The sequence below is a fragment of the Oncorhynchus tshawytscha genome, linkage group LG02 (genome assembly GCF_018296145.1).
Source record: "Oncorhynchus tshawytscha isolate Ot180627B linkage group LG02, Otsh_v2.0, whole genome shotgun sequence".
NCBI classification, from domain to species: domain Eukaryota; kingdom Metazoa; phylum Chordata; class Actinopteri; order Salmoniformes; family Salmonidae; genus Oncorhynchus; species Oncorhynchus tshawytscha.
Window position 1 is genome coordinate 70,690,432 of NC_056430.1, and position 24,371 is coordinate 70,714,802.

Genomic DNA, 24,371 nt, shown 5'->3' on the forward strand with positions numbered 1-24,371 from the left:
ACTCTTCTGTTCTCCATGCAGTTCTGTAGAGTTACCCAAGAGGTCAGGGGAATGCTGCATTGCAGAACACTGGTACTGCATAATGTTTTAGTTTCTCAGGACCACATTGCTGGAAGGCAGGAAGACTCTGACGGAGGTTGTGAGGCTTAAAACCGTAGTTATTGATAAACGTCATTCTTTTCAAGTGAAGCGTGTAGAATCTTCTCTCCTTTAAATGAAAGACAGGAAGGGAAAGAAAATATAGGACTTCCCCATTAACCAGAGGCAACTCAAGTCATCTCTCTCCACCTCCACCCCCAGCCCTGAATGACCTGGACAAACTGAATGACTTGGTGTACCCCTCAACCCTGTCTGAGGACCCTGAGCAGCTAGAGGGGTCAGAGGTCAAGAATGACAGATCCAGGAAGGAGTCTATGACCTCATCCATGAGCGACTCCATCTTGTCCATCATCAACCATCAACACCAGCCCACCACCACTCCTTTGTTTTATCCCACCACCACTGCTGCTGCCCGCTGCCACTGGATGGCCGAGCGATGTTTGACAGGTAGAGGATTCCACCATCCATATTACGTCCTTCCATTTGACATCTTCATCAGCTATCTGCTATGAACACCTTTTGCTGTCGTTTTAAGGATCATGCTACAAGGGTACATTTGCTAAGGGGTTTGAGCTACAACGTCTCTATAGGGATGTGTTGCTTCATACAGCTGCAATTCCACCACTATTTGAATGAACGCTACCACTTCCATAATGCTTCTCATGCTTTTAACCTGACCAGTTTGACTTCATAACACCTCCTCGGCTCCTGGATGCAGTGTTGGCATACCCTTACCGTGTCGTCTCATTTTCTGTGCCTGCCATTTTGTGTTGCACAGACAAGGATTATAATGACAGTCTGCTGTGGCGGCTGACTTTGACGACGGGGATGAACTACAAAACCACGGTAAAGCAACATCCCGCTAACTCATTATTTGAGTGGTTCCCAATGGCACCCTATTCACACAGCGCACTACTTTTGACCAGAGCCCTATAAAGAGAATAGGTGCCATTTGGGATGTAGACCATGGTACAGATGTAACAGTTAAAAGGAAGAATAAATCAATATCTGTTAACATGGCCTTTTTTCAAGTTAATCTCTCAAGTAGGCATTATTCTTAACAGCTTGATAATACTGCTCTCTATAGGCAGAAATAATGATACATGCATTTACTAGCTTGTATTGTTGCCTATGCTATGTTTATTTTACATAAAATGTGTTTATAATACATTGTGAAATGCATACATTTTCCAGACAGTTGTAATCAAGAGTGTAGCTCACATTTTGGTGTAACCTAAAGCAATGCCTTCCATCTGCGGTTCCCCCAGGTCTGGAATGGTGTGCCGAGCCGTGCCCAGAGCCAGAGCAGTGGGAGAGTTCAGCCTCAGCCTAGACAACGAACCCTGGTCCAACGGCAGTAGCCCGGTCCAGCCGCCTCTGTCATCCCGCCGCTCCTCTTCCTCCTGCCTTCCTCCTAGCGATACCTCCACCCCCCGACACACACGGCAGAACCCCTCGCCGACCACACACACACAGCAGCGATCCACTTCCTTAACACACACCAGCAGCAACAAACACAGAGAGAGGGTAGGAGTAAAGAACTCCTCACCTATTGCCATAGCAAACACCCAGGGTTCAGTTCCCTGTAGGGGGGAGGGAGGTGGGTAGCACCCAGGACCCCTGGCCCAGAAGGAGTGTCCTCAGGAGGTGCGCCAGCGGCAGCAGAGCCCCCCCATCGCCCTTCCGAAGGGAATGTCCCCAAAACAGCTCAGGGAAGGTTGCCGTATTATCTCGATCTGGATTAGGTCTGAACAAAGCTCCGGAGACCACCACCACCCGAGCCTCAGCCATGTCCCCCGATCACGGTGCTCTACGTCCAGGGTAAATCTTCCTCGGTGTCTGGGTGTCTCAACTGTTTCTCCACCCCGTTGGGGAAGGAGGCGCGTCTGAGAGGGCCAAGCAAACCCCCAGAGACCCAGAGGTAGCCACCGATCGGCCAAAATCCACCTGTCAGGAATCCCTCTTCAGCTGGACCCAGTTCAACTTAGACTCTGTCTTCTCAGACACTATGTTTAGCGAGTCGGTAGTCACCACCACTACTAGTAGCAGCAGCAATAATAACGATAAGAACCAGACTTTCCTCTGTCTGGACCCAGATCTGGAGCGTAACATCAGTTGCCCGCTCCTGAGGCAGGAGTCCACTAACGGCACGGCACTGGGACACATGGACAATGTACAGAGCCAAAATGGAGGACAAGAAGACTGTGAGAGTGATACTGTGGAAATCACTCAGTGCTGATTGCTGATGACAAGCAGGTTGTAGATGCATGTAAACAGTCTTGTATTGAGTTCTGCAAAAGAAACAGGGAGTTGTGAATGTCAATACCAATGTAGTACCAACCATTACCAATGTAGTTCCAACATTGTTTAAAAGAGAAGCAAACATCAGAATGATTTCCTATTGTGTTGATGCAATAACTGTTCTTCTCCCTACAGGTACTTTGAAGTAATGATATTTTGGTTTTAGGCATTTTTCACAATGAAGTCCTAGACATTATAACATTGCGTTATACAGTATTATAAGATCTCTGTTTTTGGGTGAGTATATAGACTGTATATAATGATAAGATGAACTGAAAACATACAAAGACACATTCATATACTACACTTGTTTCTCTAATGTACAGATTTTTATATTTAGTCCAAATAAAGATGTAAATAAAAATTACTTTTAGGGAATAAGTTGTTGTTTTCAAAAAAGCACATCGGAAATCTTCCTTTGTTGTTTGACAAAAGTTTTCAGTATTATGCAGTCTATGTTTTAATTAATATTTATAATCCTGTGTTGATATTTGTGTTTTTATTTGTGTTTATAGGCCGTGTCAATCTACAAATGCTTAAACTCCCTATTCATATATACTTTTTGTTGTTCCCATTCGGTAGATCTAGTTATACACATAAACCCTTCAACCGAAAAACCATAGTTCTCTGTCCAGAGTGTTGATAGTACATACAGACTAGTAGACAACATGTACATTACATTACCTTGTTAGTTTGTTACCACGCTGGACATTACAGTGAACTTATAACAACAAACACAATCAGTAATAATCTCATTAGGAAAAAAGCACCAATATGGTTCTTCGGTTGTGTGTCACGTGTCATGTGGGGACTGTGTTTTTGTTTGGTTTGTTCAGCTTGTTTTTTTGTTTGCTTTTCATTGTCTCTGCTTCATTGTCTCTGCAAAAATCCAATACTGAGATTGTCCTCAGTGAAGATGAAACCTTGTAAATGTAAATGTGTGCAGGGACTTCAGGAGCCACAGTTGAATAAAGCCCTTTTCATTCCTTTAATATATTACGTTGAGTCTGTTTTGATTTCTGATTCTAGAAGTTATGAGTGAGGATGCATGTAATTCTCAAGAAAATGTGCAGACAAAAATATAAACGCAACATGCAACAATTTGAAAGATTTTACTGAGGTGCAGTTCACATAAGGAAATCAGACAATTGAAAAAAATTCATGAGGTCCTAATCCATGGATTTCACATCACTGGGCAGGTGTGCAGCCATGGGAGACCTTGAATGGTATAGGCCCACCCACCTGGCAGCCAGACCCATCCCCTGGGGAGAGGCCCAGCCAATCAGAACGAGTTTTTCCCTACAAACGGGCTTTATAACAGACAGAAATACTCCTTAGCCCCTGGTGTGGTCTGCCAAATTCGCTAAAACAACATTGGAAACAGCTTATGGTAAAGAAATGAACATTGAATTCTCTAGCAACGGCTCTGGTGAACATTTACATAGTCAGCATGCCAATTGCACGCTCCCTCAAAACTTCCGACATCTGTGGCATTGTGTTGTGTGACAAAACTGCTCATTTTAAAGTGGCCTCTTATTTTCCCCAGAACAAGATGCACCTGTGTAATGATCATAATGTTTAATCAGCTTCTTGATATGCCACACCTGGCAGGTGGATGGATGATCTTGGCAAAGGAGAAATGCTCACTAATAGGTATGTAAACACAACATTTGAGAGAGATAACCTTTTTGTACATATGGAATAATAATGGGATTTTATTTCAGCTCATGAAACATGGGACCAACACTTTACATGTTGCGTTAATATTTTTGTTCAGTGTAGTTACATTGTAACAGAATGTCAGCAAACGTGTTCAGTTATTCCACAATGTTACATGTTTCTGAAGGTCACAGTGCAGTGACTCATTGACAAGTACTGAAGTTGAACTGCTAAACCACTGCATTTGTCGTTGAATTCTACGACATTTGATGATAAATCTAGATGTGTAACATGAGTGACTCTCGTTAGAGATGCATTGTGGTTTCAATGAAGATACAAAACACATTCAAATCAAATTTGACAAAATTTACCGAAGATAGAAATGGATGGGGTGGAGGCTTAGGGATCAGGTTTGGGGTCAATTCATTTTAAATTCAGTCAATTCAGAAAGTAAACTGAAATTCCAATAGCAATTCAAATTTACCTCAATGCCTCCTATGAGAAACAATTGGAATTGGAATTTCAGTTTACTTCTTGAATTGACTGAATTGATCTGGAATTCAACCCAACCCTGGTAGGGTTTGGTGTGGGGGAGAGGGGCAGGGGTGTAGGTGGCGTTGAGGAGAAACAGAAGCATCATTCTGGATGCTTTCAGCAGTGAGCGAGTGTCCTCAGTGGGTGACTTCAGCATTGAGGCAGTCAACCAAGTGAATGTGCTCCTTCTTGGAAGCCACTTTAGCCTGAAAACAGACAAGTAGACAACAGAGAAAAATATTTTAAAGACAACCATTAACACTGGATATTAGTACAACAATAGTTAATAAATGATAACATATTACAGTACAAAACACGATATAAGAATTACTGACAGGCTTCCTGTTCTTTCTCGTGAACAGTCTCCGTAGAGATGAGACGAATTCACCCCTTGTTTTCTTCTGATTGGCAACAGCAGTGGATGAAACAATGTGGCCATCAGCGGTAGAGGTAGACATTTCCTCAGCCGGGTGCTCCAGGCTGGTAGCAATAGCATCAACTTCATGGACCGAAGCATTGCAACTCTCTATTGAAAACATAGAAATAGTGATGACTAATTTACTTCTCTCGGTTGAGACATCCGCCACATGGACCTCAGGTTGGTTGGAGTCTGTCAGTGTGGAATCAATACGATCCTTCACTCTAGTGTCACTGCTGGACAGAACCTGAGACACTAGGCCTGCAGCAGACTGGATCAGGTCATTTTCCACGATGATAACACTGGTGGACAGAACCTGAGACACAAGGCCTGCAGCAGACTGGATCAGGTCATTTTCCACAATGATAACACTGGATGACAGAACCTGAGATACTAGGCCTGCAGCAGACTGGATCAGGTCATTCTCCATGATGGCAACACTGGTGGACAGAACCTGAGACACTAGGCCTGCAGCAGACTGGATCAGGTTGTCTTCCTCGATGGGAACACTGGATGACAGAACCAGAGACACTAGGCCTGCAGCAGACTGGATCAGGTTGTCTTCCTTGATGGAAACACTGGTGGACAGAACCTGAGGAGTCTGCAGGAGTGTCAGTGGCTCCCACTCATCCAGGAAGAAGCTCTCGACAGAGGGGAAGCTTCTTCCTTTCAGAGCTGGGGAATGTAGGGGTGTACCCAACGGTCCAGAGCAGAGAGCTGTCAATGGCAGACTCCTCAGGTTCTGTCCACCAGTGTTTCCATCAAGGAAGACAACCTGATCCAGTCTGCTGCAGGCCTAGTGTCTCTGGTTCTGTCATCCAGTGTTGCCATCATGGAGAATGACCTGATCCAGTCTGCTGCAGGCCTAGTGTCTCAGATTCTGTCCACCAGTGTTGCCATCGTGGAGAATGACCTGATCCAGTCTGCTGCAGGCCTAGTGTCTCAGATTCTGTCCACCAGTGTTGCCATCGTGGATAATGACCTGATCCAGTCTGCTGCAGGCCTAGTGTCTCTGGTTCTGTCCAGCAGTGACGCTAGAGTGAAGGATCGTATTGATTCCACACTGAGAGACTCCAACCAACCTGAGGTCCATGTGGCTGATGTCTCAACCGAGAGAAGTAGACTAGTCATCACTATTTCTATGTTTTCAATAGAGAGTTGCAATGCTTTGGTCCATGAAGTTGATGCTATTGCTACCAGCCTGGAGCACCCGGCTGAGAAAATGTCTACCTCTACCGCTGATGGCCACTTCGTTTCATCCACTGCTGTTGCCAATCAGAAGAAAACAAGGGGTGAATTCGTCTCATCTTTACGGAGACTGTTCACGAGAAAGAACAGGAAGCCTGTCAGTAATACTTATATAGTGTTTTGTACTGTAATATGTTATCATTTATTAACTATTGTTGTACTAATATCCAGTGTTAATGGTTGTCTTTAAAATATTTTTCTCTGTTGTCTACTTGTCTGTTTTCAGGCTAAAGTGTCTTCCAAGAAGGAGCACATTCACTTGGTTGACCGCCTCAATGCTGAAGTCACCCACTGAGGGCACTCACTCACTGCTGAAAGCATCCAGAATGATGCTTCTGTTTCTCCTCAACGCCACCTACACCCCTGCCCCTCTCCCCCACACCAAACCCTACCAGGGTAGGGTTGAATTCCAGATCAATTCAGTCAATTCAAGAAGTAAACTGAAATTCCAATTCCAATTGTTTCTCATAGGAGGCATTGAGGTAAATTTGAATTGCTATTGGAATTTCAGTTTACTTTCTGAATTGACTGAATTGAAAATGAATTGACCCCAACCCTGATCCCTAAGCCTCCACCCCATCCATTTCTATCTTCAGTAAATTTTGTAGAATTTTATTTGAATGTGTTTTGTATCTTCATTAAAACCACAATGCATCTCTAATGAGAGTCACTCATGTTACACATCTAGATTCATCATCAAATATTAACGCAACATGTAAAGTGTTGGTACCATGTTTCATGAGCTGATATAAAATCCCATTATTATTCCATATGTACAAAAAGGTTATTTCTCTCAAATGTTGTGTTTACATACCTATTAGTGAGCATTTCTCCTTTGCCAAGATCATCCACCCACCTGCCAGGTGTGGCATATCAAGAAGTTGATTAAACATTATGATCATTACACAGGTGCATCTTATTCTGGGGAAAATAAGAGGCCACTTTAAAATGAGCAGTTTTGTCACACAACACAAGTTGAGGGAGCGTGCAATTGGCATCCTGACTATGTAAATGTTCACCAGAGCCGTTGCTAGAGAATTCAACGTTAATTTCGTTTCCAATGTTGTTTTAGCCAATTTGGCAGACCACACCAGGGGCTGAGGAGTATTTCTGTCTGTAATAAAGTCAGTTTGTAGGGAAAAACTCTTTCTGATTGGCTGGGCCTAGATCCCCAGGGGGTGGGTCTGGCTGCCAGGTGAATGGGCCTATACCATTCAAGGCCCTCCCATGGATGCACACCTGCCCAGTCCTGTGAAATCCATGGATTAGGATCTAATGAATTTTTTTCAATTTTCTGATTTCCTTATGCGAACTGCACCTCAGTAAAATCTTTCAAATTGTTGCATGTTGCGTTTATATTTTTGTCTGCACATTTTCTTGAGAATTACATTAAAGGAATGAAAAGGGCTTTATTCAACTGTGGCTCCTGAAGTCCCTGCACACATTTACATTTACAAGGTTTCATCTTCACTGAGGACAATCTCAGTATGGGATTTTTGCAGAGACAATGAAGCAGAGACAATGAAAAGCAAACAAAAAAACAAGCTGAACAAACCAAACAAAAACACAGTCCCCACATGACACATGACACACAACCGAAGAACCATATTGGTGCGTTTTTCCTAATGAGATTATTACTGATTGTGTTTGTTGTTATAAGTTCACTGTAATGTCCAGCGTGGTAACAAACTAACAAGGTAATGTAATGTACATGTTGTCTACTAGTCTGTATGTACTATCAACACTCTGGAAAGAGAACTATGGTTTATTGGTTGAAGGGTTTATGTGTATAACTAGATCTACCGAATGGGAACAACAAAAAGTATATATGAATAGGGAGTTTAAGCATTTGTAGATTGACACGGCCTATAAACACAAATAAAAACACAAATATCAACACAGGCTTATAAATATTAATTAAAACATAGGCTGCATAATACTGAAACTTTTGTCAAACAACAAAGGAATATTGTCGATGTGAAAACAACAACTTGAAAACAACAACTTATTCCCTAAAAGTACATTTTATTTACATCTTCATTTGGACTAAATATAAAAATCTGTACATTAGAGAAACAAGTCTCTTTTAAACAATGTTGGTACTACATTGGTAATGATTAGTACTACGTTGGTAATGGTTGCTACTACGTTGGTACTGACATTCACAACTACCTGTTTCTACATGCAACTACAAACTACCTGTCATCGGCAATCAGCACTGAGTGATTTCTACAGTATTACTCTCACAGTCTTCTTGTCCTCCATTTTGGCTCTGTACATTGTCCATGTGTCCCAGTGCCGTGCCGTTAGTGGACTCCTGCCTCAGGAGCGGGCAACTGATGTTACGCTCCAGATCTGGGTTCAGACAGAGGAAAGTCTGGTTCTTATCGTTATTATTGCTGCTGCTACTAGTAGTGGTGGTGACTACCGACTCGCTAAAGATAGTGTCTGAGAAGACAGAGTCTAGGTTGAACTGGGTGCCACCGAAGAGGGATTCCTGGCAGGTGGATTTGGGTCGATCGGTGGCTATCGCTGGGTCTCTGGGGGGTTTGCTTGGTGGTGGTGGGTGATTATCAGTGTCTCGTTCTTCTGGATTGTTCTGCTTGTTCTGATTCTGTTGAACCTGATTCGGGCTCCCATCAGATTCCATGATAGGTAAGGGATCTACTTTCGCCATCACCCTAGAGTCACTGTTGACACTGGATCGTCGCGAAGAACCCTCGGCTGTTGAGATGACGCTACTGGCCCGGGGTAGAGAGGCAGGAGACCATGGCCCTCTCAGACGCGCCTCCTTCCCCAACGGGGTGGAGAAACAGTTGAGACACCCAGACACCGAGGAAGATTTACCCTGGACGTAGAGCACCGTGATCGGGGACATGGCTGAGGCTCGGGTGGTGGTGGTCTCCGGAGCTTTGTTCAGACCTAATCCAGATCGAGATAATACGGCAACCTTCCCCTGAGCTGTTTTGGGGACATTCCCTTCGGAAGGGCGATGGGGGGCTCTGCTGCCGCTGGCGCACCTCCTGAGGACACTCCTTCTGGGCCAGGGGTCCTGGGTGCTACCCACCTCCCTCCCCCTACAGGGAACTGAACCCTGGGTGTTTGCTATGGCAATAGGTGAGGAGTTCTTTACTCCTACCCTCTCTCTGTGTTTGTTGCTGCTGGTGTGTGTTAAGGAAGTGGATCGCTGCTGTGTGTGTGTGGTCGGCGAGGGGTTCTGCCGTGTGTGTCGGGGGGTGGAGGTATCGCTAGGAGGAAGGCAGGAGGAAGAGGAGCGGCGGGATGACAGAGGCGGCTGGACCGGGCTACTGCCGTTGGACCAGGGTTCGTTGTCTAGGCTGAGGCTGAACTCTCCACTGCTCTGGCTCTGGGCACGGCTCGGCACACCATTCAGACCTGGGGGAACCGCAGATGGAGAGAACGTTGCTTTAGGTTACACCAAAATAGCAGGCTACACTCTTGATTACAACTGTCTGGAAAATTTATGCATTTCCACAATGTATTATAAACACATTTTATGTAAAATAAACATAGCATAGGCAACAATACAAGCTAGTAAATGCATGTATCATTATTTCTGCCTATAGAGAGCAGTATTATCAAGCTGTTCAGAATAATGCCTATTTGAGAGATTAACTTGAAAAAAGGCCATGTTAACAGATATTGATTTATTCTTCCTTTTAACTCGTACATCTGTACACATGGTCTGCATCCCAAATGGCACCCTATTCTCTTTATAGGGCTCTGGTCAAAAGTAGTGCACTGTGTATTGAATAGGGTGCCATTTGGGAACCCTCAAATAATGAGTTAGCGGGATGTTGCTTACCGTGGTTTTGTAGTTCATCCCCGTCGTCAAAGTCAGCCGCCACAGCACTGTCATTATAATCCTTGTCTGTGCAACACAAAATGGCAGGGGACAGAAAATGAGACGACACGGTATGGGTATGCCAACACTGTATCCAGGAGCGAGGAGGTGTTGCGGTCAAACTGGTCAGGTTAAAAGCATGAGAAGCATATGGGAAGTGGTAGTGTTCATTCAAACAAACGGAATTGCAGCTGTATGAAGCAACACATCCCTATAGAGACGTTGTAGCTCAAACCCCTTAGCAAATGTACCCTTGTAGCATGATCCTTAAAACGACAGCAAAAGGTGTTCATAGCAGATAGCTGATGAAGATGTCAAATGGAAGGACGTAATATGGATGGTGGAATCACTCTACCTGTCAAACATCGCTCATTGCCATCAGTGGCAGCGGCAGCAGCAGTGGTGGTGGGATAAAACAAAGGAGTGGTGGTGGGCTGGTGTTGATGGTTGATGATGGACAAGATGGAGTCGCTCATGGATGAGGTCATAGACTCCTTCCTGGATCTGTCATTCTTGACCTCTGACCCCTCTAGCTGCTCAGGGTCCTCAGACAGGGTTGAGGGGTACACCAAGTCATTCAGTTTGTCCAGGTCATTCAGGGCTGGGGGTGGAGGTGGAGAGAGATGACTTGAGTTGCCTCTGGTTAATGGGGAAGTCCTATATTTTCTTTCCCTTCCTGTCTTTCATTTAAAGGAGAGAAGATTCTACACGCTTCACTTGAAAAGAATGACGTTTATCAATAACTACGGTTTAAGCCTCACAACCTCCGTCAGAGTCTTCCTGCCTTCCAGCAATGTGGTCCTGAGAAACTAAAACATTATGCAGTACCAGTGTTCTGCAATGCAGCATTCCCCTGACCTCTTGGGTAACTCTACAGAACTGCATGGAGAACAGAAGAGTGAAAATATCTATGGTGGCGGATGCTTATTATCATGACATTGCCCTCTTTGGGTACAGCAAGCCCCATCCCCCTCTCCCTGTCTCCTACACCCAGGCTGCTGTGGTCAGAGAGAGGTCGTAAATTCCTGGAGGAGATTATCTCCTCATGGCCACAGTATAGAAACAGAGTGAATTTTCATAGAGAACAAAGGAATTTATTCCACCTCACAGAACTGGAGAACCGAACAACATTTATGTTCTGGAGAAGGTATAAAAGATCGGTGAAGAATCCAGCTACGAACTGGTCCATTTGGTACAATTTTGTGAAACTCATGGGAGTCAATATGGCCACATTACCATAACACTGTTTATATAATAGCCTCAGATATGAGGCTTACATCTAATTGTTGTATAACATGAATAAGTGAGGATGGAACTGTTTGTGGACTGTTTAATGAAGGAAACTCCAATTTCCTAAAAAGTTCCAGTAAGTCCTTGGCACGCCCCCAGGGGCACAGACAGGACCGGGCGTCATGAGACACCCCTTTTCGATGTTCCGAATAAAACCCCACCTGGGTTTTCTATCACCAGACCATGTTTCTCTCCATTACAAGAGGATAAAGGTTGCAGACCAGCTTACCTCGATAACGAGAGGGCCACGGTTTGAGAAACTCTTAGACTATTGATACCAGAATAAGAATAAGAACAAGTCTTTGATATTAATTACTAGTCTGCAGCTAGGAATTTGGTATCATTGAACGTGAAGACCGACAACCGCTGAAACATCTATTCTATAACGACATTAGCGAATGTTACTCTGAACTACCCATTCTAACCATGACAGAGAGGGTGGACAAACTCTCCAACAGAAACAAACTTTTCAACAGAGACCCCGACGACACACTGAGAGTAAATATATTGATTGATTGCAGTTGTTCCCGAATGAGTGAGCGTTCATGTGCAAAGGATTAGCATCTCAATTGTTATAATTATCAACTGTGTGTTGTCTTATCTCAGTCGACCCCCACTTCCCTTTTGTCCACCAAGCCGCGATGCCGGTTTATCCCACTAGGGAAACTCCGTTATCATTTCCTTGTAACTATCTACTGTTTGTTTATGCATTTCTGTGAATTACTGACTTAGTAAATACATTATTTTAAGACAATTGATGTATGGATGACTCACAGTGAAGACTGGGTTCGTGCACATAACCAACAATTTACAACGTTTTGAATGAGACTAACGTGAGGTAAAGAAGAATTCTTTAATCAGAAGACTATTGATCAGATATGAAAATATCTGAAAAGCTGTATTAGGAAAATTATAACTTTGCAATCTGAATATTTTCCTTGGTGCCCCGACTTCCTAGTTAATTACATTTGCCTGATTAGTTCATCACCAAATGCTAATTTCAGAGAATCTTTGATAAAAATTAAAAGTCTTCATTTAATGATAGTAAAGACACAACATTATGCTAACAGCGAGAAAGAGTGGGTATGGGTATCAAAATTGCAATATATAGCAATATTATGGCTGAACTCAATCATAGGAAGGATGCCAAGCTGCACACTGCAGAACTCTACACGTAATTCTAAGAGTATTGTCTCTGAGGATTTCTGCTGCATTCATTAAAACAATGGTAGACTAAAGAATAAGGTAAAGCATAGCTCACTGGCCTGGGTCCCAGATCTGTTTGTGCTGTCTTGCCAACTTCGTATGGAATTGTCAATCCTAAGAAGTTGGCAAGACAGCACAAACAGATCTGGGACCCAGGCTAATAGTTCGCTAATGATGAGAAAATAGGCAGGTTGCAGCCAAGATGAGGTAGTCACGAGACATCGACCCATCATGTTTCTTACACATGGAACGACGAAAGAGGGACTTGACTTTGTCCTTATCCTTCAGTCTGTTCCTCATAAGGGGAAAGATTTTCAGGGTGGACACTTTACAGTGTGGGACAACAAGGGACAGGGGAGGGAGAAACAGGGGAGGATGAAGGGAGGGGAACGGAGAGAACACGTTAACATACACAAAACAGACATGGGGATAGACAGAAATAGGCACAATGTTGCCTTATTTTGGTCTTATTGATCCACATAAAGAAACATGCAGACATATCCATAGTGCAACACCAGGTAACAAGTGTTTCTGCATGCACTGTCTGTCATAGAAACCCACGTATACTACACAGCCCTCAAACTACACTCTGGCCCTCCAAGCCAGTTCCACTGCATTTTGTAATAGTTCCCCTCTAATCAATGACTGATTTAGACCTGGGACACCAGGTGTGTGCAATTAAATATTATGTAGAACAGAAAACCAGCAGGCTCCGGACCTCGTAGGGTCAGAGGTGAGTTATCCTGCTATACAGGGTAGATACAGACAGAGCCGCCCTACATCTTACCACTTCAGAAGTCAAGTGTGTATGATGATTTCCTACCCAGGAGACTCCTACACAATGGCACAGCAACAGATCATTCCAACAGATCATTTTTATTCCTTCTCATAGATCTCTGTGTAAAGAGCCTGGGAGGCGGTTCTATCTTGATACAAATAAGAAGTCTGTCTTGTAAAGATGTAGCAATTGAGTGACTTCTGTCTCCCTGTCCAATCGGTGGTGGCTGGGGGAGGTTCCCTGCAGTAACTGGCTCTGCCCATATCTTTCTGTTCTATCCCTGATGGCCGTGGCTGCAGGATCGGCCGTGGCGGGGGAAGGGGCCTAGCTGTCGCTCTCTCTTCTTGGCCTATAGCTCGTAGCAGGGTGGGTGGGCCTGCGGTGATGGCGGAGCGTGACTGGACAGCCCGTTTCTGCCTGGCCTATCAGGGCTCTCAGACGGGACCAATGGGAGGGGATAAGGAGGTCATACTCACTGCTGCTCCTCCTGGGGGAGGTGGTGGACCCACCCGAGCCGTCTGAACCCACGAAGGAGCCATTGTCCTGGCAACAGGAAGCAGAGGGGGAGGTGGGCGGAAGGGCCTCGAAGGAGCCAGAGCGTGTGGGGGTGAGGGAGCGATGGTGGTCAGAAGAGGAGGTGGGGCCACAACGCTCGCGGCTCCTCGGCTTCATCAGCTTCCTCATCTTCAGGGCGATCCAGTTCCCACGCCTCGAGAATAGATATGTTAAAATTTATATAGAATAGGATAAACTTTATTATCCCTGATGGGAAAACTGTCTTAAAAATAAACAGGTAAAACTAACTAATACTGCATCCAAACTAATGAATTTTGTCACTGTCAAAGTGAATTGATTTCCTCTCCAAATGGCACTGTACCTCCGTGGGGGTGAGGGGTCATAGAACTTGTACTGGTCCATGATCTTCTCCTCCAACTTCTCCTTCTGTCTCCTCAGCTCATTCAGCTTGTCTCTGAGAGAGAGGAGAGAAATACACAGTGTTTCACACAGAGAGGTAACATCAACAAAAGAGGTGGCGCTGCTGCAAAGATGGCTGGTGTGTTTACGTCTCAGAATAAACTCTGATTGAACTGTCTCAACCGTCACACTGTCGCACCCGGCACCTTCAACTTCTTTGGGATAGGGGGCAGCATTTTCACTTTTGGATGAATAGCGTGCCCAGAGTAAACTGCCTCCTACTCAGTCCCAGATGCTGAAATATGCATAGCATTAGTACTATTGGATAGAAAACACTCTGAAGTTTCTAAAACTGTTTGAATGATGTCTGTGAGTATAACAGAACTCATATGGCAGGCAAAAACTTGAGAAAAAAATCCAAACAGGAAGTGGGAAATCTGAGGTTTGTAGTTTTTTAACTCAGCCCCTATCGAAATCACAGTGGGATATGGGTAATTTTGCACTTCCTAATGCTTCCACTAGATAAACTTTTTGAACTTTTCGTCCGACGTTCGGCTGGACCTGAACACGCGAATGGATTTGTTACTAAACGCCCTAACAAAATAAGCTATTTGGACATAAATGATGGACTTTATGGAACAAATCAAACATTTATTGTCGAACTGGGATTCCTGGGAGTGCATTCATCAAAGGTAAGTGAATATTTATAATGCTAATGTTGACTGTGCAACATGGCGGATATTTCTTTTGGCTGTTTTGGGCTCTGAGCGCCGTACTCAGATTATGCTTTTTCTGCAAAGTTAAAAAAAAATCTGACACAGTGGATGCATTAAGGAGAACTATATCTATATTTCCATGTATAACACGTGTATTTTCATCAACATTTATAATGAGTATTTCTGTAAATTGATGTGGCTCTCTGCAAAATCACTGCATGTTTTGGAACTACTGAACGTAACACGCCAATGTAAAATGAGATTTTTGGACATATAAATATGAACTTTACCGAACAAAACATACATGTATTGTGTAACATGAAGTCCTATGAGTGTCATCTGATGAAGATCATCAAAGTTTAGTGATTAATTTTATCTCTATTTGTTCTTTTTGTGACTCCTATCTTTGGCTGGAAAAATGGCTGGGTTTTTCTGTGACTTGGTGGTGACCTAGAAGAAAAAGTACCGCACACCTATTTAGGCGAGGTGCTGGCTAGCAGAGTAGAAAACTTGAAAATAAAAGAGAGCCGCACACTCTAGGAGCTCAGATGCAAAAATGTAATTACCAACGTTTCGACAGCCAAGCTTTCTTCATCAGGTGGTGACCTAACATAATCGTTTGTGGAGCTTTCGCTGTAAAGCATTTTTTAAATCAGACACTGTAGCTGAATTAACGAGAATTGTATCATTAAAACGGTGCCTAATACTTGTATGTTTGAGAAATTTGATATGTGAGATTTCTGTTGATTTGTATTTGGCACCCTGCAATTTCATTGGCTGTTGGCGAGAGGTTTGGACAGGTTAAACACCATCAAACCCCAAGGTCGTATTTATTAGGCATTAACGGAAGAAAATAGACTGAAACAGTGAGGGACTACATGTACTCGTCCAATAAGGAACTCTCATTTCCATTTTCCGCTAAAAAGCGTTTTCCGTTGCATGCCGCAATGAATACGACCCAGGTGAAAAGAATGTGAATGTTATATTTCCATACTTTCATACATATTACACATAGCTTAGTATGCCCCATATGTCCAGAAGATAAACTCAAAATGGGGGAGATTTATTCCATATAGGCCAATGTTGACACTAGCAGAGAGAGAGGATTTTTTTTAGGTCAGTCAACCTTTTTTCTAAACTGGCACTACAGATGGCAGACGACATCAATAATCCATGCTCTGTCAAACTCAGAGGCCCAGTGGTTTTGGTGCTCTAAATATGATGGGATGCACTGTGTTTTTGGTGCAACGGTGCTCTATAGCTGAATCAATGCCTTTTGTTTTGTGCTGCTCTGGAATGCCTTGTGTCCTATGTGAAGCCCATTGTTTTAGCATAATGTGAATACATTCCATAAGTCGATCATTATGAGAAGAAATATACTGTGGCTGTAGCTACTATTGTACAAACTATGCTCTTATATCCTGTAGATATACTGTACAGTGTCTGCTGCTGGTGGTGGAACATCTATTACATTTGGTTCAATTAACTTCTAATTCAGTCCATTAACTGCAAGTTAGAATGCAAGGGGTTAAAGCTCTACGACTCGGCCTTCAGCCAGATAGACGGGTCCCTTACATGTGCTGTCTCTGTTCTACGTGGAACAGGTCCTTGCTCTCCATCGTCTGTTCTAGCAGGGTGCGGTTCTGCAGCATCAGGGTCTGGATCTGGTCCAGCAGGTGCCGGTTCTCCTCCTCCAGGTTCCCCTTCAACTGACTCAGCAGCTAGACACAAGAGCACATAGTATATGTCAATGACTTCTTTAATGATAGCATTACTACAACACATCAATCTGGCACAAAACTGCTTTGAGAGCAAATGTGAATATCCTCACATAGCCTCTCCGTATAGTGCTTGGGGAATACAGAATCTAATTCTTTTCCAGCAATGCTGTAACGACCCTGGGTTAATAAAGGGGGAGAATCGACTTCGTCACATCAGCATGCTTCTGTGGCACAGTCGATGGCGCACTGGGCTTCGGGTCAGAAGGTGGAGGGTCCGAGCCGCACTCCCTGACTGTTTCATTACAATACGATCAACAAAACCTTCAACTGTACAGAATATTGGAATTTTTATAAAGTTTTGATTGATTAAAATGGATGCTTTTAGGTAAATATATTTTGAATTATAACTTAAATGAACCTGGATGGTGAAGGTATTATTAGAAACTGGGTGGTTCGAGCCCTGAATTTTGATTGGCTGACAGCCGTGTTATATCAGACCTCATACCATGGGTATGACAAAATGTTTATTTTTACTGATCTAATTACGTTTGTAACCAGTTTATAATAGCAATAAGGCACCTCGGGGGTTTGTGGTATATGGCCAATATACCACGGCTAAGGGCTGTATCCAGGCACTCCGCGTTGCATCGTGCATAAGAACAGCCCGTAACCGTGGTATATTCGTCATTTACCACACCCCCTCGAGCCTTGTTGCTTAAATATATCATTCATACCTCACACTGGTTGGTGAGCTTGGTGTTGGTGATGTCTAGCTGTTGGTACTGCTCTCTGAGCTTGTTGAAGTCGGACTCGAGCTTGGTCTGCTCCAGCTTGGTGCTGTTCAGCAGGGTCTTCATGTTCTTATGGTCTGCCTGGAGCTCCTCCTGATCCTTCAACAGCTGACGGTACGTCTGGTTCAGCCTGGGGGCACATAGAAATATACATAGAAGAAACCCTCTGACAAAGTAAGGTGAAAACATATTGATAAGAACGACAGTTAGACAAGCAAAGTTCTCTGAATGTCAGCAAGTTATACAAGCAATTTCTCTGAATTCTATGTAAAAGCTATCAGCCTGAAACTATCTTTATTGTGAGCTTATGTGTGTGGTGAGCTATGCTGTGTGTAGAGGGAGTCTTTGTCATCTTTAGGAGATGCTGTGTGTGTGTGTGTGTTATGCTATGTGCGCCCCTCACCAGTCCTTCTCATCCCGGAGCTGTCGACACTCTGAGGCGGTGGTCCTGTGCTGCTCCTTCTCCACAGACATCTTGTCCTGCTCCTCTCTCAGAGCCTTCTCCAGACCCTCTAGTTTGGCCTTCTGCCGCAGCAGGGTTTTGTACCTACAGCAACACACCATCGTGGCTATTTAGAGAGTTTTCCTCTCGGTTGCTGTTTTCGTTGTTTTTGCATGGATGGGAAATGAGTGTCACAGCCATTGATGAGTGTCTTTGATAAAATATGAATGGGTAGAACCTATATACTGTAGTTCTAAAATCCAACAGATTTTCCTCAACAGATATCATCATTGTTGCACGAGAACATAAAATAAAGAGGTGGAATTTAAGCAACCATTACTCAAGCATTCAAATGGTATATTGTGAACCATGACAGAATCAGAATGGTCTCTGGTCCCCTTCCTCTACCTGTCCTCCAGCGTTCTATGCTCCAGCTCCAGAGTGCGGTGGGCGTTCTTCAGACAGCCGTGTTTCCCCATCAGGGCCTCGTAGTCCATGGCTTGTCTCTCATGCAGTGCCGCCAGCCTCTCGTGGTCCCTCAGGAGCTGGTCGTGCACGCCGCGCAGCTCCTCGCGCTCACGCATGGCCACCTCCTTATCACCCTCAGTGCTGGATTGTTGGCATTGGAGCTGAGCGTTCTGGGTCAGGAGTGATGCACTCTGGGAGTTCAGAGTGGACTTTTCGACCTGTGGTTGGATAGGCGTGGATATGATTATTATGTGTGAAAAGGTTGTAATTCAAAGGTATGAGTTTATACTGTATAAGATGAAATACTACTCATACCATGTATGAAAGGACTTTATAGGAAGTGGTTCACATTTAACAAATCAACTTAAGTTGCATTCAAACTGCTTCATGTAACACCAACCTTACAGTATCAGATTCTGTTAGAATGGCATTATATGAGGCAACTTGAGTGCTAGGTATAAAAACAAGATGACTCCAATGCAGAATGGATATCTGCACACAGATTTCACTTCAAAATAAAAGTACTCACTTCAAAATAAAAGTTCATATTTTGGAAGCATTAAATCAGTGAGTGTGTATTTGTGAATTTGAGTATCTTATCAGTATACTAGGAGTATATTAGTATATCAGGAATGTTGCTCCTCTAACCTGCAGGTTAGCGTTGTGTGTCTGGAGAGCCGTGTTGTTCTCCTGCAGGGAGGCGGTCTGTCTCTGCAGGGCCAAGATCTGAGCCTGCAGGCCGTCTGACTGGGTCTCCAGCTGTCTGAGCTGGACCTGCAGTGCCTGACGCTCTGCCTGCAGTGTGGCATTCTGCAGTAGGGGAGGAAAAGAGGGACAAGTCAATAATACATAGAAAAAATGTGAAGCTGGTGTTGATCCATAGTAATAGTCTGGTTTAGACGGATAACATTTGTATTAACGTGGCAATGTAATGTAATGAAATAATGAAGCGTCTGCTAAATGACTAAAATGTCATGTAGGTTTGAGTTCTATCATCCCATAGTCATTATTGGGAGGCCTTTAAACAAAGTCAGATGCATTTCAGAAATTATAAAAATTGAAATAAGAGCATCAAATGTAGTGCTTAGTCAAAACATGATGACACAAAGTTCTCCACTCACGTTCCTCTCCACCTCGATGAGGCGGTCCTTGACCCTCAGCAGCTCCCTGGTGGCTTCCTGGCTCTCTCGCTGCCATCCGCTTACTGCCCTGTCACTCTCCCTCTGAGGGGTGGGGCTACGCGCCGCATGCTCCTCCTCCTCCCTCTGCAGCAGGGCTTCGTAGTTCAGACGCACCTGTAGGGGGTCAAGAACAAAGGTCAGATATTGCTACTGAGCGAGGCCATTTTTCAACTTCAGACTTCAATATGCTTTGACAAAGAACTCCAATGTAAAAGTGAATGAATGTAGACAAGGTATAGTTTCCCTTTGAAACCGAGGAACTTTAGGCCAGACTCACAGTCTTGAGCTCTTGACGTAGCTGCTGGTTGAGGGTGGAGGACTCCTGCAGACGAGCCTCAACGGCAGCCATCTTGTCTTCTTTGATCTGCAGGGACCTCTTCAGAGACGACTCCAGCTCAGACTCCAACATCTTGAACCTACTGGGGAGAGGGAAATAAAATAAAGGGGGATTTAGAACAACACGTTGGGGAGGGAAAAGTAGACATATTTTTCTGTATTTTGTCACTGATTGTAATTGATTTTATTGGAAAATAACTCACCAATCTATTGTCATGTGTATAACACAGTCATTCACAAACTTAAATGAAGATTTGTGTAACTATCACCTAACCTGGTTTGTGGGGGGTAGACTAAATGAGTTGCACGAACCTCGCTGTGTCCAGTGTTTTACCTGGTATCTGGAGTTTCCTCGTCACTCTGTGGTGATGTGTCCTGGTTGAGGACTCTCATCTCCAGCTCGTGGGCCAGCCTCTCCAGCTCATTCTCCCTCTGCTGGGTCTTCAGCTTGTCACTCACCAACTCCTACAGAGGAACAACGGTCAGAAATATCTGCTTTTTGTATCATCGCATATTTCAGTTCAGTGACTCCTCTTGCAGCCATGTAAAGCTCTTGTGACCAATGACCTACTTATCAGAGCTGTTAAATCAAAAACAATTGATATATATTCATGACATGTGATCTAAATCTCCACGACTTCAAGCTCGCTTAACTTCATCTTCCCATAAGGAAACTTACAAATCTGTCATGTCAGGCACACTGAAATACATGAGTATCACACATAAGAAGCTAATGCTGATCTGAGTAGCTTCACCTCTCTCAGGGTGACCAGGGCCCTCTGGTTGATCGCTCCCTGCTTGGCCAGCTCTCTGTTATCCCTCTCCAGCCCCTTGACCCTCTCCTCCACCTCCTTCAGCCTCTCCACCTCCTTCCCCATCCCCCTGTTATAATATAATAGAAATATAAACCATGTAGCAGATGCTTTTATCCAAAGCAACTTACAGTACAGTGAGGGCACACATTTTTGTATATTGTATTGTATATGAGTAGATACATTTGTATACAAGTGCATACCTTTTTATACATGTGAACGCAGCGGGAATCGAACCCACAACCCTGACATTGCTAGCACCACGATCATACCATGGTGACCATTAGCATCATACCTGTTCTCTCTCTCCAGACTAGCCACCCTCAGGTTGCTCCCGTCCAAGGTAGAGTCCTGGATCTCTGCCTGCTGCCTCAGCCTGCGGTTCTCCTTCTCCAGCCTCCTCTTGTCTCTCTCCAGGCCTGAAGCCTCCTGCTCCAGGGTCTGCTTCTCCTGCTCCAGCTGCTCCATGCGCCGCGAGGAGATCCTCAGCTCCTCCAGCCCAGCCTGCAGGATCTGGTTCTCAGCCTCCAGCTCGTGGACCTCGGCCTCCAGCCGCTGGAGCTTCCGGCCTGGAGGTGAATGGATGCATGGATGGAGGGGTGTGGTTGATGGATGGACGGATGGATGGAAGGTTGGATGGATGGATGGATGGATGGATGGGTGGGGCGTGGGTGGATAAAAAATAAATAATAATAATTATGAATGAATATAGGCTACTTCATTAATCACCAATCATCAATTATTAGGTTAGCAGGCATACAGAGCACAAAAATCAACAAGCAAATGGATCCCTGAACAAATAAAGTGCATCACATTGCCCATTCAATGCCCCTGTATCTAACGCAACAGAGCCAAACGCTACAAAGAGACAGCAGTACCACAACATTCTCACAGAAGACCAACCTGTGTTGTCCAGGGCAGCCTGAAGCCGCTGGTTCTCTGTGTCCAGGGCTCTACACTTCGCTTCCAGACGCTCTGTGTGCTTCGTGGATGAAGAGGAAGCCCTCGCCTGCAGCCCCGTGCTACTGTTCTCCCGAGTAGAGTAGGGTGAGGTATCACGCGTCAGAGACACTGAAGCGCCTGGTTGAAGGAGATTGCAGGTGTTGTCTTTAGCTACAGCTTCCAGGTCAGCTATGGGGTCACTCAGGTCGCAAGACTCTCCGTCTTCAAGTTGGCCTTTCTCTTGCTTCTGAAGGTCCATCTTCTCCTTGAGGGTCTCGCTCTCTCTCTCCAGTCGGTCAATCTCTCCCTCTAGGTCAACCGACACTCCGTTGCACTCTGGGTCCCTGTGATGTGATGTGTCTATGTCAATGTCACAATCCTCTTTGATGACCAATTCAGACTGCTCCCAGGAGGTGTTGTCTAAACTGCCAAGGTACTCTCTAACCACCTCAGCCTAATAAACAAGGAAACACAAACAACATTTTCACATGGAAATAGCACCGTTCACTGCTATAGTTAAATAGAGTCGCCGGAATCCGAATGTGTGGGTTCATGGTTGTACGTGTGCTGCCTGAGCAGCTGTGTGTGCCTATTGTGTTCATGTTTGTGTCGTGGTCCCTGGCTAGTTACCGTGTTTGTGGGTCGCTGGCCGTCCCTCCACGTGTGCTCATGGTTATGGTTGTGCTGCGGTCCCAGGCTGAGGTCAGCAGCTCTCAGTTCCTCTACGGTCCTGAGCAGGCTTTGGTTCTCTCTCTCCAGCCTCAGCAGACGACTCCTGGTCCCCTCAACCACCTCCTCACCCAGAGACTTCTGACCTGAACACAGCCATCAGACCGAAAGGATGACAGGAATACGAACTAGCTGTTACATAACCTCCACTATGAACAGACAGGTGAGATCATGACTGAATGAATGATCTTATTGAAGGTATCCTTTTTGTGCCATATAGAATAGTTCTTAACTTTAGAATGACATTTCACACGCCACTTCTCTTCCCATAAGTACCACTGTTCCCACAGGGCAGATGAAGTGGGTAGAGTAGACTGTCAGCCTTACCCTGTGAGTTGTCGGGGCTCCTGGAGAGCTGCTCCAGCTCCCATCCCAGGTGCTGTGACTCCTCCATGCTCCTCCTCTGGGCCAGCTCCAGGGCCAGGTTCTCCTCCTGCAGCTCCTCCATGCGCCTCCTTTCCACCTCCTTCTCCTGGGAAGGGCCGAGAGAGAGAGAGGACGAGGGGGAGATGACGTTGTTATTCTAAAGATATTCAACTTCCTATTTCTCGATCTGATCTTCGTGGGAAAGTATGACCTTTTGACCATGGCACACACATGTCCACAACATAATCCAAGCATGTACAGTATGATCCTCTTAGTCCATCAACCTGTTCCATCGCATGTATCTTCCAATACACATCCTCCCCTGCACTAAGACCAGTCCCTTCCCCATCCTTCCCTTAACCTTTAACCTGTTTCCCCACAATGTTGATATTGACCACCGTTTACATACATGTAATCCACTGCATAATAGTCCATGTTTTCTACCTGTTCCATGACGTGGACCCTGGCGTTGAGCAGCAGACTGTGTTTCTGTAGCTGGTGTAGTTTATCAGAGCGGGCCCTCCACCCCTCCAGCTGCTGCTGCAGTACAGCCTTGGTCTCCAGCAACACAGAGTTATCCTCCTTCAGCTCCTACAAGATGAGACACAAATCAAGGCTGTTACAAACAAAGAAACCCCTGACGGGTACATGATAACAGCGGATTAATGTCAATTGTTAAATGATGAAATACGTGAAGTATTGTTTGAGATCTAGCTACGTTTTTTGCAAAGTGCGAAAACAGTCATTTGTAAAACCTTAACAATTGATTTGAAAAATTAGTAGCTGTGGTGCTTTGCATTCTGAAACGTTCTGATATAAATTTAACAGTGGACAAAATTCACATTTTAAGATAAAACATCATTTTGTTTTCATTTTGGCTGTTTATCATGCTATAGTCTGAGTATTGAATGTGTTTCTCCGTACGCTACCGTACCTCCACCTTGGCCTTGTAGAACTCCATGTTGTGTAGTTTCTCGCGGTATCGTCCCACCTCGCTCTCCAGCTTGTCAGCCCTGATGGCCCTCTCTCTCAGGGCATCCAGCTCGTCACGGTACGTACGGGCTGACCGGGCCTCCGCTAGCAACACAGAGTTCTGATACGGACACCGACACGGGAAAGGGTTTTAGCATACATGGGACAACGTCGTGAGGTAAATATACGGCAAAAGTTCTCTCAAGTGGGGAGAGGAAAATGCTGGGAAGTAGCTCCTGTCTTATAATAAATCTACAGTTTAAACAAAACTATCTACACTGTATGTATCTTTTGAAGATTAAAGTCTTTGAATTTCATTGAATTTATGGGAGGTTTCCCTGACCATGTAACCCAGTTGATGTAGACCCATGTTTTAGGCATGAAAATAAATAGGCAATCTCTCTTTCTCCTTTCAGGAAAACAGATTTAGGAACTCAGGAGATCAAGCTGCAGCTTTTGTACTGTTGTAGAAAACAGTGTTGAGGTGTAGCCACTGTCACTAGCTAAGCACTAAGGCTTTATCTACACTAAAGCATAGTGTACATTCATCTGAATAATCTCTGATAGAAGTAAGGATACTGT

General features: G+C 44.6%; 1 protein-coding gene across 4 annotated transcripts in view; it reads right to left on the bottom strand.

The window, feature by feature from the left end:
• Positions 1 to 7,648: 7,648 nt before the first annotated feature.
• Positions 7,649 to 24,371, bottom strand: part of LOC112263645 (girdin-like) — a 28,901-nt gene continuing 12,178 nt past the window's right edge. For 2 of the 4 annotated variants that reach the window (XM_042303887.1, XM_042303880.1), the window contains 20 exons: positions 23,752 to 23,910; positions 23,262 to 23,408; positions 22,779 to 22,923; positions 22,353 to 22,537; positions 21,684 to 22,176; positions 21,076 to 21,349; positions 20,724 to 20,850; positions 20,303 to 20,433; positions 19,910 to 20,051; positions 19,573 to 19,746; positions 19,100 to 19,261; positions 18,392 to 18,669; positions 17,945 to 18,088; positions 17,485 to 17,671; positions 16,605 to 16,750; positions 14,276 to 14,368; positions 13,875 to 14,107; positions 10,480 to 10,725; positions 10,086 to 10,151; positions 7,649 to 9,655 (listed from right to left, as the gene is read on the bottom strand). In XM_042303887.1, coding sequence (XP_042159821.1) covers positions 8,472 to 9,655; positions 10,086 to 10,151; positions 10,480 to 10,725; positions 13,875 to 14,107; positions 14,276 to 14,368; positions 16,605 to 16,750; positions 17,485 to 17,671; positions 17,945 to 18,088; positions 18,392 to 18,669; positions 19,100 to 19,261; positions 19,573 to 19,746; positions 19,910 to 20,051; positions 20,303 to 20,433; positions 20,724 to 20,850; positions 21,076 to 21,349; positions 21,684 to 22,176; positions 22,353 to 22,537; positions 22,779 to 22,923; positions 23,262 to 23,408; positions 23,752 to 23,910 — 4,716 coding nt within the window. In that variant the 3' untranslated portion in view covers positions 7,649 to 8,471. Of the gene's footprint in view, positions 9,656 to 10,085; positions 10,152 to 10,479; positions 10,726 to 12,747; positions 12,947 to 13,874; positions 14,108 to 14,275; positions 14,369 to 16,604; positions 16,751 to 17,484; positions 17,672 to 17,944; positions 18,089 to 18,391; positions 18,670 to 19,099; positions 19,262 to 19,572; positions 19,747 to 19,909; positions 20,052 to 20,302; positions 20,434 to 20,723; positions 20,851 to 21,075; positions 21,350 to 21,683; positions 22,177 to 22,352; positions 22,538 to 22,778; positions 22,924 to 23,261; positions 23,409 to 23,751; positions 23,911 to 24,371 lie in introns of those variants that run through there. The other 2 variants (XM_042303890.1, XM_042303892.1) reach the window with 2 other exon arrangements.